This window comes from Hirundo rustica, chromosome 8 (assembly GCF_015227805.2).
Source record: "Hirundo rustica isolate bHirRus1 chromosome 8, bHirRus1.pri.v3, whole genome shotgun sequence".
NCBI classification, from domain to species: domain Eukaryota; kingdom Metazoa; phylum Chordata; class Aves; order Passeriformes; family Hirundinidae; genus Hirundo; species Hirundo rustica.
In genome coordinates this window covers 28,008,123-28,028,341 of record NC_053457.1, presented here as the reverse complement: position 1 = coordinate 28,028,341, position 20,219 = coordinate 28,008,123, and the positions used below count along the sequence as shown (strand labels likewise).

The 20,219-nt window shown below is 41.4% G+C and overlaps 1 protein-coding gene across 2 annotated transcripts in view; it reads left to right on the top strand.

The window, feature by feature from the left end:
- The first annotated feature begins 5,403 nt into the window (after nucleotides 1–5,403).
- CCDC186 (coiled-coil domain containing 186) overlaps nucleotides 5,404–20,219 on the top strand; it is a 31,919-nt gene continuing 17,103 nt past the window's right edge. Inside the window, exons 1-2 of one of the 2 annotated variants that reach the window (XM_040071373.2) lie at nucleotides 5,404–5,497; nucleotides 19,005–19,695. In XM_040071373.2, coding sequence (XP_039927307.1) covers nucleotides 19,043–19,695 — 653 coding nt within the window. In that variant the 5' untranslated portion in view covers nucleotides 5,404–5,497; nucleotides 19,005–19,042. Of the gene's footprint in view, nucleotides 5,498–17,907; nucleotides 18,006–19,004; nucleotides 19,696–20,219 lie in introns of those variants that run through there. The other variant, XM_040071372.1, reaches the window with a different exon arrangement.

Sequence of the window (20,219 nt, the reverse complement as noted above, 5' to 3'; positions counted from 1 at the left end):
GATAGGCCATCCACAACTTCTCTAGGCAGCCTGTGTCAGGGCCTCACTACCCTCACAGCAAAGGATTTCTTCCCAATATCTAATCAAACCCCGTTCTCTCTCAATTTGAAGCCGTTCCCCCATGTCCGATCACTGCACGCCCTTGTAAAAAGTCCCTCTTCAGGTCTCTTGTACCTTTAGGTACTGGAAGGTGCTTTGAGGTCTTTCCAGAGACGTCTCCAGGATGAACAGCCCCAGTTCCCAGCCTGACCTCAGCAGAGGTGCTCCAGGCCTCTGAGCATCTTTGTGGACATAATTACCCATGGTTGAACAAGTAACCCAAATTTATTTCATACAAATTCAGAAAATGGCTGTGAGAGCGATGCAAAAAGCTGAAATTTCATACATAAAATTGATGCATTTGTATTTTAAAGTATTTGAATTTTGCCCTGCAGCCGAGAGCGTACATCACTTCATCTCCCGTTTCCAAACTATTCTCATTTTCCTTTGTCCTTTTTCCTCTTCTATACAAGGTGTTTTCCCCTCTTCTTTAACTTTTGTTTCCCACCTCCATGTCTCTGTCTTCCTGGGAAAGTACACTTCATCCTCAAGACTGCTGCAGTTTTATGCTGCTACTCAGACGTGATCTCAGGTGTTCCCAGTGCTGTGCAATTAAGCTTTCACCAAAACCTAAATTAATCTGATCTATTTTAGTGCCTACATTGTTGTACTTATTATTAAAGTGTATAAAATCAGTGATGGATTTTATTGTTACATGTTCTGTACAGCAGGGAATAATTATCTCTGTTCACAGAGCAGTAGCTGAAGCATAGCTATTTTGCCTTAAGTCATTTGGCATCTGCCTGTGACAGTGTTTCAGTCTAAATCATCTGTATTTAAGTCTAGGTTCCTGTCTGCCAAACTAAGCATTCTCAAAAGCGAACAACACATCTGAGCACTGCTGAGTTTTCTCTCAGTGGTTTAGATACCACCTACTAAAGTCAGAGGAAAAGACTCTTCCTGGCTCACATGAACCTCCACCCCCAAGTCCAGCCTGAGCAGAAGCTGAGTGGATCAGAGGCTGCTCTTACAAGAAGGAAAATTAGGTGGGATTTGGTGGGATTTCAGGAAATCCATGTGCCAAAGTGCTGAGCATTGCACATCAGAGTAGGCACACTTGTATGTGGGAGATTGTGAGGAGACAGGGCAATCACGATCATACAGCCTTCATAATCTCCCTAACCCTTGTTCCTTTGTCCCTGAGATTAGCATAGTAATCCTCATGCCTAGGAGGAACTAATACTGGTAAGGCACTAAGAAATACTTCTGTCATTCAAACCTCTTTAAAAAAAAAAAAAAAAAAAAAAAAAAATAGGCTTTTTTTGTAGCTTAAAATGTCTAGACAAGATGACCCAGCACCCTGTCTAGCTGAATCTTAAAATTGCCCAGCATTAGGGAATTCACCACTTCCTTGGGGAGATTATTCCAATGGCTGATTTTTCTTCTTGTGAAACATTTTACTCCTGTGTCTCATTGGAATCTCCCCAGAAGTGATTTGTATCCATTACCCTTTCTCTTTTCCTTGGGAGTCCATGTAAAAAAAAGGAATTTCCATCTTTTTTGTAGCCTTTGAATACTGGAATGTGAGGATAAAGCCTCTCCTGAGCCTTCTCTTCTGACAGCTGAGCAAGCCCATTTCTCTCAGCTGTTCTATGTCAAGCTTCTCAAACCTTGATGTTCTTTGTGGTTCCTCTCTGGTCCCTCTCCTGCCTGTCCACATCTCTGTTGTGTAGGAGGGACCAAAAGCGAACACAGCACTTCAGGCGTAGCCTGGCAAGCATTGAGTGGGGCAAATACTTCTTTATCTGTGCTGTGATGCCCTTGTTGATGCAGTCCAGCATCCTGCTGGCTTTCTTTGCTGCAGCTGTAAGCCCTTTCAGTGGGCAAAGCTATAGAAAGGCTCTGGATAATTAACAAATGTCATCGGGAAACTGAGCAATCAGATGAGCACTCCCTTTCCTTTTTCTTACATAACAAAGCATGAGCCAAAAGCCAGAACTACAACTTTTTGGATATGTGGGCCAAATTCTGCTTCTGCCTCTGCAATGCAGAGCTTGTCTGCAGCAGACAAATCTGTTGTGTAGGGTAGGACTGTCTGTCTTTCAGATGGTAAATTCTCTCACTCGGGAATTGTTTTCCTCAGCATTTGTACATGCCAAATAAAAGCTATGGCTGGCTAATTAAGAGGTACAGTAATTCATTATGATTTAACACGCATGCAAGTGGTTTGGGGAAGGTCTCCCTCTGTGACCTGTCATTATCATTCCCCAAGTATCTGTGGCTGCCTCCTGGGGATAAGACACTCTTCAGATGAAAATTTAGCTTAAGCACAAGTATTTTAAGAGTCAGAATTGTCAGCATCAGTTCTGGGACTATGGGGAGCTGTGGGGAGTCCAGCTGAGTACAAAGAAATCCTTTTCTTCTGCCTTTAAGGAAGAACACTAACCAGGCTCTATTTTCTTAACCTGATTTTATTCCTTCTCTAAACAAAATGTCCAGAAGAAAAGGCAAAAATCAGATGAAATTCTGCCAGGTCTGTTGGAACACACTAAACCACATACAGGTAACATCAGCGGGACTGCAGACAAAGTGTACAGCAAGGTAAAAGCACAGATCCTGAAAAGACTTGGGCCAAAGTATACTGATGTCTCTGCAGTCGTCTTTAAATAACTAAAAGACCAAATAAGAAAAGAAGCATTTGGGCACTGAAGTGACTGTGTTACAGAGCAGCAGTGTGAACTCTGCAGCTCAGCTGCAGAACAGCAGCAGTAGTGGCAAAGAACCTTTCTGAAAGCAAAGCTTAGACTTGTGCTGCATGGCAATTAGCAAGTGAGTGTTGCATGGCAGTGGTTTCTGAAAAGAGTCAATTTTTACTTATCTCTGTTCCACACCTGATTTTTTATGTATTTTTAGCAAGATGGAATGCACAGCATAATTTGATCAAAGCAAGGGCTAGACACTTGCCTTTCAAGTGTTTTTTGGAGGTGAAAGTTGAGGGCACAAGTGCTCTCTGCAACCTACTTCCATTTGTGCTTTCAATTTAATGCTTTTAAAGACATATGCTTTCATATGACTGACTCCTTTGCTGCTTTAGAGGCGATGGCTAGGACATTGTTTAGTTATCTGAAGCACTATTATCTTTCCCAAAATTATGGACATTGAAAGATTTATAGTTCTTATGGCAGTGAAAGGGTTACAGGTTGATTTTCACTAAGATCCCACTATTGTTTTTAAGGATCAGTTAAAACATTTTGTCCTGGTTTCAGCTGGGATAGAGTTAATTTTCCTCCTACTAGCTGGTACAGAGCTGTGCTTTGGATTGAGGATGGGAACAATGTTGATAACACACTAATGTTTTTACTTGTTTCTATATAGTGTTTACACTATTGTCAAGGACTTTTCAGCTTCTCATACCCTGCCAGCAAGAAGCTGGGGTGGGGAAAATGCAGCTGGGCCAGCTGATCTCAGCTGGCCAAAGATTATTCCATAACAAATGGCATCACCCTCAGTACATAGAGGAAAAGCTGACCAGGGGCCACACTTTGGGAACTGTCTGGGTATCAGTCAGTAAGTGGTGAAAAATTGCATTGTAGATCACTGGGTTTGTAAATATTATCATGATTATTCTTTTATTTTCTGTCACATTAAACTGTCTTTATCTCAACTCACAAGTCTGAGTCTTCCAGTTCTCTCTCCTGCCCTGCTGGAGAGGGGGAGTGAGCCAGCAGCTTTGTGGGGCCTAGTTGCTGGCTGGGGTTAAACAGGGTTCAAAGAGCATTTTCTAGGACCCCCAAATTTGCCATTGAGGGTCTGAAATTGCAAATACCTAGAAAGAATATGGGGAAAAAGAACTTGCTCTGAAATAACTCTCTCAGTTAATGCTTGTAAGTGAAGTTATGCAGCATATTTTATTTTGAAGGTCATCCATGATACAAACTGAAGAAATCATCACTGGCTAGGTGATGATTTCATACATGTAGGTATGTGTATGCTTTATTATATATGTGTGTGTGTGTGTATATATATATATATATATATATATATATAATTAGCCAAAATAAAGGAACAATCTGATTTTACATCAAAGTTAACCTTACTATGAGTAGGGGATTGGACTAAATAATTCACTGAGGTCCCCTCCAACCTGAATTATTCAGTAATTCTAACTTGCTTTTCTATTGTTATGTCAAGATGTTATTTAGCTGAGCTGCTATAGCAAATATAACTGCTTTCGCCTAACAGCTTGTCTGTTTTTTCAATATATTTATTATTAAATAAAATGGCATTTTTGCCATGCTCTGGATTCCAAAAAGCTTTGTGTTCCACTGAAAAACTGCTGATCTCAGCACTGAAACGTAGTCCAAATTCTTGATGCCCATCAAAATTTTAACTTTTTTTTTTTTTTAATCCAATCAGAATAAGGAATGAAGTCCCAGCAGGTGCTATGTGAAGCTGTTTATTGACATTACTGGATTGACTCGTGCATGGCATGTGGGTGGAGACGGTTCTGACATAATGTGCAGGGGTTGGTTATGGATCATGAATGCTGTTTACTTAAGGGAGAAGATTCCATTTGTCATTACTTGTGCACTGGCTCTTGCAAAAAGGAGAGGCATCTTTGTAACCATTTCTGAAAACTGCTGGGGTGAAGAATCCCTCCGGTAAGCAGCTGCTCAGGCCTGGGGCTTTAGGCAGTGCCACGGAATGTCTGACATGAGACCCCATAAGAGAAAAAAAGAAAATAAAATCTAGAGCGAACCAGTTTTTTAGACACACGCTTGAAATTATCTTGTGTGAAATCACAGAATCAATTAGGTTGGAAAACACCTCTGAGATCATCGAGTCCAGCCAACACCACCTTGTGAACCAGACCACGGCCCTGAGTGTCCCGTCCAGGCTTTCCTTAAAACACCTCCAGGGACGGTGACTCCACCACCTCCCTGGGCCGACCGTTCCAGTGCCTCATCACCCTTTCTCTGAGGAAATTCTTCCTAAAGCCCACCCTAAACGTCCCGTGGCGCAGAGTACACTAATACCAGAGCACTATGTCTTGTCTCCAGCCGCTCGCAGCCTTTAGCACCGTCACTGGATCGCGGGCTTTCGGCGGCGCGGGTGGGAACGCGGCAGCAGCGCGAGGGCCAGAGAAGGCAGCGACCTGGGTCCCGCGTCACCTGCTGGTCCCGGGGGCTGCCAGGATGGCCCGCTCGCCCCCGGCCCGTGCCGTGCGGCAGCGCAAGACCCGCACGGCCCGCAGGAACCGCGATCCCCGCGGGGCGGGCCCGCGCGGCTCCACCGCCCGGGGCTGCCCCGATCCCGCCCCGCCGCCCGGGCTCCGCCCGCCGCCGCCATCTTTGTTGATGTGTCAGCGCGCCGGGCCGGGCGGCCGGCGGGGAGCGGGACCGCGCTGTGCCCGCCATGGCCGCGCTGCCGCCGCTCCTGCCGCCCGAGTAGCGACCGGGTGAGGGCCCGCCGCAGCACGGGCGGACGGGGTGGGTGGATGCTTGGAGCCGGCGCTGGCGTCCCCCAGCCGCGCCGGCATTGCCGGGCTCCTGGAGGGGTCGGCGCGGGGCGGCCGAGGGTGCCGGCGCTCGACGGGACGGGACGGGCCGGGCCGGGCCGGGCGCTGCCCCGCGGGCTCGGGAGGGGCCGCTGATCCGCTTCACTATCAGCGGGCGATAAACCCTGGGGGACGCGACCGCGGGGGCGGGGGAAGGACGGGAGGGAGGCAGAATTCCCCCGGGTGGTGAGGGGCTCTCCCGGTGCCGGTGGAGGCACTCGGCTGGCTGAGGTCGGCGCAGGGGGAGGGAGCGAGCGAGGTGACGGCGGGGCCGGGGTGAGGTCCTGCCATAGCAACACCTGCCCGGTCAGGACCTTCGAGCGGGTAGCGCAGGCTCCTGTGTTGGCTCGCAGTCTCTTTGTTTCTGTACAGCTTTTCTTCTCCGCCGTATTAATTAGGTTGCACTGTTTCATTTTCTGCGTGTTGATTTTGCTGTATAGGTAAATAATTAGATAACAAAGCCCAGCAACTGTTAGGAAGGTTATTTTTTTAGAGCCGGCTGCGGTGTTACGGTAGGGTGCGTGTCCTTGTTTTTGCAGATAGTGTTTGTAAAAGCTGCTTGCCCTTCTAGGTTTGAAAGAAGGATTTCAGCAAAATGATTTTGATGTAGGCTTGTAGATTTTGGCTCTTGTCCTGGAAAACAGTCTGCACAGGTGAGTCTGATACATGTAATACTTCCAGCGAGACTGTGTGCAGACCAAAAGAATATTTCTTAGGAAATTGAAATCTATGTGTAAAATGAGAAGTATGGCATTCTGGCTTTAGTGCTGGTTTGCTTTATCTTCTTGTAGAACTGCTTTTCAGAAGTTAAAACGTTGCAAGCAGAATAACCCTAAAAATCTAGGTATGGCTGCTGTCCCAATATGTTTTGTTGTATAAGGAAATTGTTGAAACTGTGTGCCAGAGCTGTGTTTCTCTATGGGCAAGGAAATGTAATCACTGGCTGCTGTGAATGCTTAATGTTGCCATTGACTTTAGGGAGGAGATGGTTAAGCTATGGAGATACGAGAAACTGAAAGTATGAATACGTTTCAGGAGGCTGTTAGATGACATTTGAAATGTCATTCATTTTATATATAAAAAAAGAACTAGTTCTATATTGCCTTTGAGCTCTTCTTGTCCTGAGATCTTCAATTACCTGTTCTTACTTGGTTTTAAAACAGTATTTTTCTGTCATTTTATAAGACTCGGTTTGGAGTTGTTGACAGTTGTTTGGTCCTAATTAGCAGCTCTGTTGCTTAATGCTACCTGAAGCTAATACTGAATTTCCTGAAGCTGGCTTTTTAAAAAGCTATGAAAAATAGAAAGGCAATGTTTTTTTCTGGATTTAATAGTGTCATTAGGCATGTTAAATTAGTAGATGTGGGCTCCAGGAAGCAATATCCTGTACTTAGTTCTGGGCTGACTTGTTTCAAACTTATTTTCTGATTGCCAAAGACAATGTTGGGTAGCCTCATGGATAATGCTTACCTTCAAGTCATAGTCCAAGACCCTATTGCCGCAAATTGAGGGTGAAAAAAATCTCATCAGAAACAAATCAGTGTCAGAGGGGAAAATCATGACCCTAATTTCAAGAAGTACTTAGAATACTGATATTGTAATAATCGTGTCTATAATACTACCTCTTAGATTAATTAACAGAAGTCAGTCTTCTGTAGAGCTCACAGTTTACTTTTTCACATCCTTAAAGGATTGCAGTTTCCTTATTTGCTTTCAGGAATACTGGAGAAACTCTAGGAGAGTCAGGTTTGAAAACAGTAGAACTCTACTATTCCCCCAAATGGTGTTTTTCAGTATGTAGTAACCATACAGACAGTAATTTCATGGCTGGGATTTTACCGCCTTTTGCATGTTCTGGAAACAGCATTTGAAAAGAGCCATTGAAAGCAAACATTCTGCAATCTCCAGTGCCAAACATGCCAAGGTCCGTATCTTACCAATGCCATGACACTTTGTAAGAAGGTCTACCGGAGCTCTGGCTTCTGTAGCGTGAACAAGAGTTATGGCTCTGTTACAGGCGTACAAGACCTGTCATAGAATGTGTGCTTTGTCCAGGTTGTGTACTTAGCCGTAAATTTGACTTCTTCCACTCCCCTAAGATACTCTTCTTTGCACAGGTGATGTTATCAGTGTCAGAAGGTGACTGCAAACGGGGTTCTAGTAAGGACAGAGCTGCTCCTGGCCTTGTTTAAGCAGAGCTAAAGGCAGGGTGCTAAAACCTGAAAGGTGACAGTAGTTCTAAAGCTGCCATTGCATTCGTTAGTTGCTGAAGTAGAGACTCATTTTATTCACTTAGAAGAATAAGAGTTGTTCTATGCTGAAGACACACAGGAGATTTCAAGTCTGTGTGTAAACCCTGAACAATCCAAGCCTCATGTGATGTTCACAGAAAAAGGGTGCTGTTGCTAACGTGTTGTTTTCCCCTGATACATGAGCTTACAATGTTGGAGATCCTATGACAAAAAATAACACTCTCAAGATGCATCCCATGACTTGTGTTATTATGATGGTAGCAAATCCCACCTCACCTGTTAAACCTTAACTGATGAACTTTATTTTGGAGTTGTGCTGTTGGCTCCAGACATGGAGTTAATATGGCCGTAATATTAACTATGTGCGTGAGTTTGATAGAACACCTGGTGCTGCCTTGAAGGAATTGTATATTTCTGTTCAGCTCTCTAACTTGTGATGTAAGCAAAGGAGAGCAAATACAAAGTTTGAGTAAACACTTTCTTCTCAAGCTCTGCACCTTGGCACTGCCATTAGTGTTTAATGAATTCACATGAAAAACCTGAGAAGAGTAATTGAGTTGAAGTGTTAAACTGATAAAAGCAAGGAAATCCTGTGAGTTCTTGCTGTGTATAGTCACTATTCCATTCCTTCCCTTTGAGCATGTGCATCAAAGCAGGTCTTTGTGTGAGCTGAGTCAGAAGCTGTGTCAAGTTCTGCCAGGGCTGGAGGACTCCATGTCCCAGTGTACAGCCAGCTTTTCCACTTCTTTTTGATCTTCGACAAAAGTGAATTAACACTGGGACACGTAGTTTGGGTGGGACTCTGGTGTGTTTCTTTTACTTCCTGTAAGTGCTGTCTGTAAATACAGGATGGCTGGGAGTGTGTGAGACCTCGTGGCCATCCTCTTTTTGTATGGAGTACAAGCAGTGGTGATCAACATTATTCAGCTAATTCTTCTTCAGCTTAAGAATTCTGCCTTGTTCTTAGGTAGTGTGATGCTTTCCAATCCAGTTCATCCCCTTTTAGTTTCATAACTTGGGTGACTTGCTGCTCTGATTAATGTTGAATGTGGAATTGTAAGTAAATATATGAACCTGAAGCCAGAAGGGCTTTGAAATTCATCTCACATTACATTATGTAAAATACCTGGGGTTTTGGGACGTTTTTAACCCAGTCCCTCTCAATTTAGTTCAAACTTTTGATTTGTCTCTCTACACAGCTGCTGTACAGTAGAGCTGCATTTTGTATCTTACGTAAACCAGAACTTCTTTTTTTTTAATTAAACAAATTTCAGTTGCAAACAGAGCTCTCTTGTACTTGAGCTTCCCTATTTTGCTGTGTTACCTGGTGATGTAATGCTTAGTCTGAGAAAGTAGCTTGTGACAGAGTTCGTGTGAAAGATACCATGCAAAACACAGGTAAGCTGGGTATTAACTGGAAACAATAGGAAAGTGTGTTGAATAGTAGACAGTAACTATGGAAAAAGTAGCCTTAGGGAAAAGAAACCAAAAACTTCACCCAACAAGAGAAGTAGAAAGGTATGGTCACTCTGTCCAGATTAGTTTAGGTAAAAGTATTATTAGGATTACAGTGAGCTAAAACAAACTATAAAATTTCTCTTCAATTTTGTTTTTAGTCTTATTATCATGTGAAATTGTTACCAAGAGTTCTGTTCTGCAATGACAGGTTGGCACTAACTTGGGAAACCATTTTAGTTTGCTTAAGTAATGATTATTGTGTAATAAATATGTGAAAAGTTATTGAAGAGAGGCATTTTGGGTTTTGCAGTGAACAACACACAACTGTAAGAATCTAGAAATGTTTTCATACCCCAAAATTATTCTTTAGCAATCTTGTTGGGTAGCGCATAAACTAACAGGTTTATCTCTTACCTGAGTGTAATAGGTTGGAAATGGAATTAAAATGGCAACCGATTCTAACAGTTGTCTGGCTGTTAATGGTTACTTTAATATCTCTAGCTTAGCATAATGTCTTTAAAGATAATAGAAAATACTTTATTTTTTTGTTGTGATTTGTCTGAGATTGTGTTTTATAATGGAATATTTTATAGCATGATAGCTAAAGGAGACAGACCTTTGTGGAACAAACTGTTCAGGCAAGTTTTGTTCTTTCTAATAAATTTCTGGGACATTTGTAAAGCTTTTTTACATTGGGTTGCTGGTTGCTTCATATATGTGTGATTTGTCAAGAAAACTCTACAAATTGTTATAATTCTCTTCAATATTCTTCAGCCAATAAATCCTAATTAAGTCTTTGAAATACAAAGTCCATCTCCGGTGTTACACTGGATTATACTGCATCTCACATTAACTCTTGAATTTGCAATTGAACTGGCTTAAGCACTTGTACTCTCCCTTTTTGTTGCTTAGGAACCTGTGAGAGGGAGTTGGTTCTATAACTAAACTGTTCAAATGGTGCTCATGTGCACCTTTTACTTTTAGTGGGGTCTTTCAATGAACATCAGAGCTTTGTCATGAAAGTTTTAACTGTTGACATTTCAGTCATATCTCACTTCATTTCATAGATGTATGAGTAGAAATGTAAGGCAGTTAAAAAAAAAATCTCTTTAGCAGAGCCTTTAGTCTATATTGCAGTGATTGGGAAAAGAACCAACCTATTATTGCACTATAAATGATAAATGTGCTTTTGATAAAGTTATGTATTTATCTTTTGCTTCATGGGCTTTAGTAGCTGCTTATATGAAGAGAGGTGCTTCCAGGATGGCATTCTGCTTGAGTATAATGAACCACATATAGAAATCAATCTGTGGATTGGGATTTAATATTATCTGTTCTTTAATGTGCATGAGTAGGAGGCAGAGTAGTTTAAATGGTGGAGTATATATTGATTCTGAGTTGGCATATATACTAGCCTTATTTTTTAAATCATAATTATTGTTGAATAACAACTTCCAAGGGTTAAATGTAAAACTGCAGTCTCAGGACAGATTCAGGGTATGCTGGTCTTTGAGAATTTTTGAAAATCATGTCTGAAAAAAAGGTACATTTTGAAACTGTTCAGTATTATTGAGTAAAAGACAGTCCTTGCTTGCATGTGGAGTAAATGTTAGATTCAGTTCCAGCAGAAAGAGCTGAAGTCTCAGCTCACTTCCAAGTTGTTGGTGAGATGGGGAACTACTTGTGCTCAGTGCTTTTACAGGTTAAGACACAGAACACTGTAAGACATAGTGGACATTTCATTTGTAGCAAAATCCAGTCCACAGGTGTGTCTGGGCAGGTTGCTGAGGGCTTTAACTGGTAGTTGGAGGCTGGAGTAATGGGAGAGTAACTTAAAGTGTGACTTGAGGTGTAAGTGTGAATCTTCAAAGTAGCTGTAAAATGCAAGTAACTTCCCCTTGCAGATTCACACAACTGCATTTTAATTTGCTATTGGGTGATACAGGAAAAAAGTCAGTATTTTCTTTGCTGTTAAAATTTTATGAAGATAATGCTTTTCATTGTTAAAAAAAAATCTGTCTTCCAGACCTCCCAGTTCTAGATTTAGCTGGTAATTTGGAATTTTTTAGTAGCCATTTGCTGTGTGTATCTTGGCTTTTTAACCTTTAATATTTTATTATTGGATAATCTTTGAAAGATTGTACAGCTAAGTTAAAAGTACTTCTTTTTTCAGAGCACATATCAATGAACAGGCCTCATAATTGGGGAGGGCTTTTAGAAAGCCGGAGTAATAAAAGTGAACAGTTCCTGGTATCTCTAGAACAGTTAGAGTTTCAGGTGCTTCGGTGCTCTACTTTGGTTTCTGAAGTATTCCAGGTGAACAAACAGGGCAGTCATTGTGAAAGCATTACATTTCTACCTGGTTTAGCTGGGATGTAGAATTTTCTGTTTGTCTAGTACTGGGCTATGCAGAGAGAAACCCCACAACTTTCTATATATGTAGGCAACATATATATATACACATATACATATATATCTGCTTTCCTAAATTCAGTTCTGCCAAACCGAAGTGTTTAATAGATATCTGCACCCAGCACCCTCAATATTAAAATGGAGCTATTTTTAACTTCTTGCTCCTGCACCATTGGGATCAGCTATCAAACAAAAATCTCTGTAAACCCATAAGCAGACATTTCTGCCTGAATTGGAGAGAAGGCTGCAGAAGAGCAGAGATGTTTGTAAAATCAGATGCAATGTGTTACAGAGAGCAGTAGCAGTGCCTGGGACAGACAGCTGGTTATTTGAGCTGTGTGTTACTGCCCAGTCTCTTGGTGTGGTACTAGGGAAAAGAAGTCATTAATTGCTCTCACCAGGGAGTCTGAGGATGTTAAGAATAAACCCCTTTTCTGGCTGTCTCTGTAAGGAACTCTCTAAAGGACAAGCATCCCTTCTTCTGGTTGTTGACACTGGACACTAAACCGGAACTGCAGAGTTCAGAAGCCAGAAGCAGTGTGGAAGGATAGTGAGCATTTGGAAGGTTACAGAGCATTTGAAGAGACTACTGCTTAGGGATGTTGGCTTGGATTTTTATGATGAATTTCCAGTGGAGCTTATCTTCAGAATGTGCCATATTGGAAAACAAAATAAAGAGTAACAGCAGCAATTTTGTGAGTTATCATCCAGTTCCTGACAAAGAACCAGGAAGTATGGGTCACAAATTACAGTATTAAAAGATGATTGCTCAATGGCATTATTTTCTAGCTAGGTTTTTCCTGTAAATACATGGACTTTGTTTAGAGGTGTGCAGTCATTCCTTAGCAAGCTTACAGCGCACACTACAGTGACAAGGCAACTCCCGAGTCCTGAGGTGACATAAGAGCAGGAGGTACTTCTGGGAACTTGGGCTGCGTGTGTTGGTGTCACCAGGTTTTTCTGTCACTGAGCTTCTTGCCGGGCCATGTCATGGTACTTAGGACACTGCTGAGTGTTGGCGTCACCTGCCTGTGACTGATGGAGCACTGCATCACTCCTGTCCTTGTCCCCCACCTGTTCTCTTAAATGTATCACAACTCTGTGGCAGCTTTGAGCAGTTTTGAGACTTTAGTGTATTACTAAAGGAAATTTGAGTCCTCTGCTGTGACTGATATGAAATGGAAAGAGGAAAGCTACCTTGCTCTTCTGTTTAAAGATGAGCTTGTTTCATATCCTATAAAACCTTTTTGGGTCTGAGCTGATGTGAGAACTGCGTTTTCACATTTTTGTGGACTGCATGTGTACTTTTTTGTAGAGTAGATGATTCCCTCTTCATCAGTGACTGTGCTACAAGGCCTGTCTTAGGAGCACAGCCAGCAGTGGAAAACATCTGCCCAAAGATGATGCAAACCCCTTTCTTGTTGAAAGGAGCTAAAATAATTGACTGTTGCTGGCCATTATATTATGTAATATGTAGTTGAATGTGTCTGGTGTCCAGTAAACTACATTTACTGTATTAAGTTGTTATTACTCCCCTTTCAGAAGGTTTTGTGCCTTAGAGTTATCTCAGTGCTCTTCACTTCCATTTCAATCCTGAGTTGAAAAAGGTTTTGTATATGCACACACCCGTGAAGCATTATTCCTTCCTGACCTTTTTTGCCCCTCTCTCTGCAGTGTTTCTAGGCATTGACGTGTAAATATATATATATATGTTTTTTTTTCTCTTGGAGCAGTGATTTTTGTTTCGCAGGACCTTGACCTTAACTTTGCATATGAAACCACCCCAGGGACACAACTTCTGTCATTCTTTAATCTGTTTGTTGTAAAAAGCCCCATTGTGATAGTTACTAGGTGACAAGGCATACTTTCTTTTTTCCCCTTGTTAGAGAAGTCTTCTAGACAGCCACACCTCAGTGAAAGTTTCCTGTAGTTATCAATAGATGTGTTTCTTTAGCTGTCATCACATCAGCATGTATTTTGAAATCGGCTGAAACAAAGTAATTTCCTCCTTCTCGAATATTTACAACGTAAGTATTGTGAGTTTGGGTGAAATTCTATCCATTTTATGAAATTAAATGCTAGCATTAGTAGTGCATCTGATTAGGAAAGGCCTTTGAAGTCAGGGATTTAAAAGAATCACGTTTGCATTCAATAGGAAGATTGAAAAGACAGGCAGTTTGAAATGGCATAATATTGAATTAAAACATACCTGAACCTTAGCACGTGCCTCTACTCAATGGATAGCAGGCTAGAGCTGGGGTTCCTAATTAGAATTAGCATTACTGCCATGGTGGGAAGGGTTTTCAACTAGGACAGTGGATGAACAGCCAAGGGATGAGGGTGCCAACAGCTTCCTTAAAAAGTTAGGAGTGTTCATACTTTCAGCAGAGGAAAGAGGAGGACTGAGTGTTACAGAAACTGCTTTTCTCTGTGCCAGTGGATGGACTCTGAAGTGAGAATTTGCTGTTACAGCATAAGCTTCTCTGGACTGCTGAAGGCAGCTACAGGAGATATTTTTTTTATTCCTTTTGTTGGCATGCTACAGGAGTGTGTATTGAGATTTTTGATGTTCTCCCAGGAAAATCAATACTTCCCCTGTATCAGATACTTCCTTGAAGAGCTTAAATGACTCATTGTTATATTTGTTCATATTTTTATCATTTGGTTAGCAGTTAATAGAAGATGTTTCTGGTGTGTAGCAGAAAGCGAATTTTAAAATTGCTATTTCCTTTGTCTTTGCATTCCCTGACATACCTGGGAGACATTTGTATTCACAAGCTGGCGTGCTGTTCACACACTCCATTGGCAGGCTGTCTGCTCCCTGCCTCTGATTCCAGTTGGTTGTGCTATCAGCAGTTTAGCAGATAAGCACACCTTGGTTTAAGTAGTGTGATAAATAGTTGTAACCCTTGCCAGTACCAGCCTTTAATGTCGTGTGTCCTGTGCCAGCTATTTAACTACTTACTCATTTTAGATGTTATATTGGAACTTGGAGATCATATGTGCTGATGCAGATTTAAACTTAGTTTTGTAAATAATGATGAAAAGTGTGTATGCACTTTGCATCTTTGAAGAGCACATCTGTGATGAGAAAAAACAGTGGCTGTTTAAAAAAAAGGCAGTTTTGGCTTTGAAGGGTACAACCTGCCAGTTTTCCGATGTATAGGGAGGTGTTTTGCAAACGTGGCTGAACTGTGCTCCTGTTCCTCATTCCTGCTGCTCTCATCACCAGGATCTGAACTGATGTATTTCCGCTTGCACGGCTTTGTATCACTGCACTGGGGGAAGATACAGCCAGCTGCCTCCTCTGCTGTGGAACAGGAGCATGGGGAAGGTGTGCTGAGTGTCAGGCTAATTCTGAGCTGTGAAACGGAGGAGCACGACTGGTCAGACCGGTTACATGAGTCCAGTCACGGCAAAGAGTTCTGTCACAGCTGCAGAGATGTCACAGGGCAGGGACAGCGTTTCACATGCTGCCCTAGCTGGATGGCAGTCATTCGTGGCATGTGGGCAAGCGGGCTTGGCCTGGGCAGCTCTCAGAGCGCTGCTTTGAGAAGTTCCTGTGGCCCAGGCAGCAGAAGGGACTCACACTTCAGGGTGAGACAAACATCACACTTCTGCCCTATTGTCAAGGTGATCGTCAGGCCTAAGGAAGGAACAGAGCAGCTGGTTGAAGGAGAAGCTTTGCAAAACAGTGCAAGAACCCAGCACTTTGCTGTCACAACACACTGTGTGCTTGTTTGATGTGTAAGCATATCATTACATTATCCAATTCACATGCTTCAGTCAAGATTGGCCTTTTTTGATTGTTTTTGATGCCTTCTGAAGACATCATAAGGGGCACTAAACTATTTTGTTTCCATAATACAGTATACATAACCTTAGTACATCCCTGATTTTGACAAAGTAATTTGTAAGGATGAGTAGGGTAATACAAGATGGATATTAAACCTGAAAAGGCATGGAGCTTCTATCAGGTGGTGTCCAGTTATTATCTGGAGCTTGATGGATTTGTATGTTTGATGTGAAACACTCAAATATTAGCATGTTTCACCTCAATTGGCTACTGCTAGACTGGCAGTGTTGATTCTTTTATCACACAAAATGTTTTGCTTACAAACTGTGAGGCTTTTCTTTAGTGACATCGCTGCTGCTTTCTGTCTCTGGTGTTATATAGGAAGTCTCTGTTATATTCAGTTGCCTGAGATAGGCAGAACAAACTTTGAATATTCAAGAGACATTTGAATACCAGTTTGAGTTTGCATTGACAGCTGCTCCACAAGAGTTCTTTGTCTGCACATTTCTGGTGTGAAAATAAACTATGATCCTGTGATCAGTTATTTAATTTATGTTTAAGAGTTAATAATTAGAATGTAAAAGCTAATAATACTCAGTGACAATAGGGGGGAAAATCTCTGTATGTAATAGATAGATGCAGGTAGATTTGGGCAGATAAAGCTAAATCCAGTATATTGGAATCATAAAGACTGTAAACTGAATGTAAATTATATTCTAGGTACCACTGAAAATTAAAGTACAACTGTGAGGAACACTGAATCACCATAATTTACTTTTCATGCTTTAACTGATTTGTATAATCATTACTCAAATTCCTCAAGTGTTTGATATAAAACCTACATATTATTTATGATTAATAACAACTGAGTTATTATGGATATGGAGTCTGGCCTTTTTTTTTTTGTCTGTGACTGAGTTGTGCAAATAATTGTATTTCTGCTTCCATGTAGCTTACTCTTTGTAATACTAATTCACAGTATTATTTACAGAAGGAAGTAACACAATAAAAAGAAAACTTAGTGACCTTCCTAATGTACTCTCCTAAGAGGGCTGTGTTTTTCACTTGTTGCTTCCATATGGAGATGAATACCCTCCAGTTTGCTGACTGGACTGGAAATTTTACGTGTAACCACCAACATGGAATTTCATGTATTTGATTTTACCACTCCCTTTCTTGTGGTAAAGGTGATCTGCAGCAGCTGGGCAGTCACAAGCAGGTTTGAGGCAGTAGTACATCAAATAAGTGCACATTATGAGAGGTTCTCTAACGCTTCAGAAGGTACTTTTAGAAAGGCTTAAAAAAACCCCTCTGATCATTCCAGAGAAAGCATCATCAAAAACTTGAACTGGAGTAACTACTAGAGAAAAAACCCAGTTCCTCAGCTTTATGCTAACACAGTATCTTTTACAGCTGAATGTGTGGATTATAAACTACTTTTGACAAGAGGGAACAGATACTAGAATGTGAATTTTTCTTGCATCTTAACTGCATCATTTGCACATTATGATTATTGATTGTTTAAAGTGCACTAATCTGAAAACATTGGCTTTTAACAGCATTTTAATTAAGTAGGAACTAGTGTGTTCTGCTGCTATCAAGCAATACTTTTTCTTGCTGTTATGTTCACTTTTCCTTTCACATTGAGCCTGTCAGCTGGGTTTATCCTGTTTGAGAGTAACAGTAGTACATTGTGAACTTTGATTGCTAGCAGAAGTTATCAAAAGGTAGATGGGTTCCAAAAGAGCATTTGTTTGGGCTGCACAACCAAGCAGTGAGATTTGTAGGTTCCAACATTGACCTAAACATAAATCTTTTGAAGCAAAGGGTAATCAGGGATTTTATTAATACCAGAGAAGATCTGCTTGTAGAATGGGGAACCCTCTTCACATTGTATAGACTCTGTCATTCCCCATCTCTATATTGGTTTGTACGTCTCCCTTAGCACTTATGTTCTGGTTCCTACTGATTTGTACTGGGTTAGAGGCTGTAGCATTAAAGATTTTTTTTTTTTTTTTTCACTTGGAAACCAAAAAAGGAAAAATTGTTTGCTTGTTACTTAAAAAATGTGTGATTCTCATTTGCTGATTTGTGACTTGCCCAGCTGTGATACGTTCCCTTCCACACTCTCAGCTGAATGCTCAGTTCTGTGGCACAGAGGCATTCTGTGTATTTCCTGGTAGAAAGAGCTGGGCTGGAGCTGCTTTTTGTGCCTAACAGTGAAAGGTGACAGTGGTAGCAACTGGTGACAGGCCTAATGGGACTCATAAAGCCCTCTGTTTTAACGATGTGAGCCTCAGTAGGAAGTGTTGGTTAATAAGGCAGAGCTGGGGGAGTGGAGTGAAGCCAAACAGCACAAAAGGGTTTCCTTGCAGGCTGAGGCAAAGGGAGGAGCGTGGAGCAAGTACCTGAGTGGCTCAGATGGCGTGGCTGTGTAAGGGAGAGCTGAACAAGTCAGAAAGCAAAGATGGAAACAAGTTTGATGTGGCAAGTAAGCACTTCCTTTGAGGTAGCTCTTGGAATAGCGGAGTTGAATTTATAAATGAAAAGTTTGCCTTGTTTATAAACAGCCTAAATTATCCATGGTAGTAGGATGGGGTTGAATATAAAAGTTAGGACTGCTGTAATGAATTTCTCCTAATGGAAATAAGGGCTTCCTGTGCTTGCTAAAAATGCCAGTAGTCTTTTCAGGACCATCTGGGCTTCCTGAAAAAGAAGATACAGTATTATACCCAGGCTCTTCCATAATTATTCTGGCTATTTGGATCTCAGTATGGTATACTAGTGCTTCTAGAGAGCTTCTACTGACCTTTTCAAGTTCTTGCTCTGCAAGCTACTGTTTGAGAGAGCAGATCTGCCACAGACCATCTGTGCTCTTCCACGGGGGATTTTTGGTTGCTTGAAAACAGATGGGAAAAGAAAATCTCACCCCCATCCTCCCCCAGCCCCTTCCCTTAGTTTCCTGGGTACAGATGCATTTTGCTGTATGGATGCTCAGTGAGGACATGACAGTAAAGAAATTGGATATTCTGGCTGGACCAGGAAGTCGCCTTGTGTTGTAAAAATTAGTAAGTCAAAACATATTGTTGCTTTTAAATCATGTGTAGGGAAGTGAAAGCTGTCAGACTCTGAGTGCTTAATTTTTTGGGGTTATTTATTGTCATGAAGTATTTTTTAGAAGTGATTACTTGGAATTTTTGTGGGTTTAAATGGTAGAATTATTAATTTGAAAAAGTTCCGCTTTTTTATTGTCTTTGGCATTTACTATCTCTCTGCTTCCTGTTCGCTATCCCTGATTTCTCATCTTTTCTTAGAAAAACTTGTATTGGAGCATTTACTTAGAACTTGGACTGAAAGATCAACAAACTCTGTATAACGTATCTAAATATTTTTGCACTTTGAATTTTACTTTCTAGTAGCCTTTATTTCCCCTATCTCAATCTCTTCTGATATTGTCTATAATATGTTGTAATGTGAATTCTCCATCTAGATTTCCAAAGGAAGATCGTGGAGGAATATTTACTGGAAATGCAGAGCACACTGGAGCCAGTCATTGTGTCAGATGATGCCTCTTTCAAGTCCCCAGATAATGAGAAGGCTGATAAAACACCTGGCATGGAGGAGTGCCCAAGCATCAGTTGCACTGGAGGTGATGCTGGTGTCTTGGAAAGGGAATTGAGTTCGTTGCCCTCAGATCAGGATGCAGCAGCTGTTGGCGTTGGCAGCAATGGGGCTGCAGCAGAAGGACAGCAGCAGTGTGGAGGGACAGACTCCTCTGCCAGTGCCCACTGTGAAAGAAAGGCGGAAGGCTCCACAAAACCAGAACACCTGCCTAGCGAAGAACCTGAACGTCAGGATCCAAAAGCTAACCAGACAGAACAATCATTAATGGAAATATTACAGGATCTAAGGGAGGAATCTGACTTTGTGAAAAAATCAGGTGATAAAATCTATTCAGAAAGCCCTTATGATACAGACTGCACAAAGAAGCTGATTTCCACAATACACCAGACTTCCTCACAGGAGGATTTGCTAAAGGAAATAGAGTCTGAACTCTTATCCGCGGATTTTTCGAAGGAACCAAAGCTCCCCAATGGTGTGCAGAAGGGTGAGCATGCCTTGGCTGTGTTTGAAAAATGTGTACAAGATAAATACTTGCAGCAAGAACAAACTATTACAAAGTGAGTATTTGAGTATGTGCATCACAGTTGGAGGTGTGTGCTGAACAATTTTGGCTGCATGTTGTGTGCACCTGCTTACAACATTTTGGTATGATGCAAGTTGTCTTGAGTTGGTATGATGATAGTTAATGAGCTTTTTAAAATTGTTTTTTAAACGAGGAATCATTTTTACTTGTGCTATGTACTTGTAAATAAAAGTGTGTGCTTAGATGTCTGAATTCTTGCAGGATTTGGCAGGAACTGAATAGCCAACTGTGTCATTGAATAGCTTGCCAATGTCTAGAATTACTTAAATACTGCAGCAGTAATGGTGATTTAAAAATAGTCCAGAATTCATTCAGTCCATATGTGTCTGTGGAGAAATATATCTTTGAAAGTACTAACTCCCACAATGGGCATTTTATTTATATTTAAAATTGCTTGTTTCTTTTTCAAGTAGTATTCAATCTCTTGTCATCATCCAGCAAAGCTGTTTTTCAGATGAGAGTATTGTTTGAGTTGGAAGTGTCATATATGGATAAACT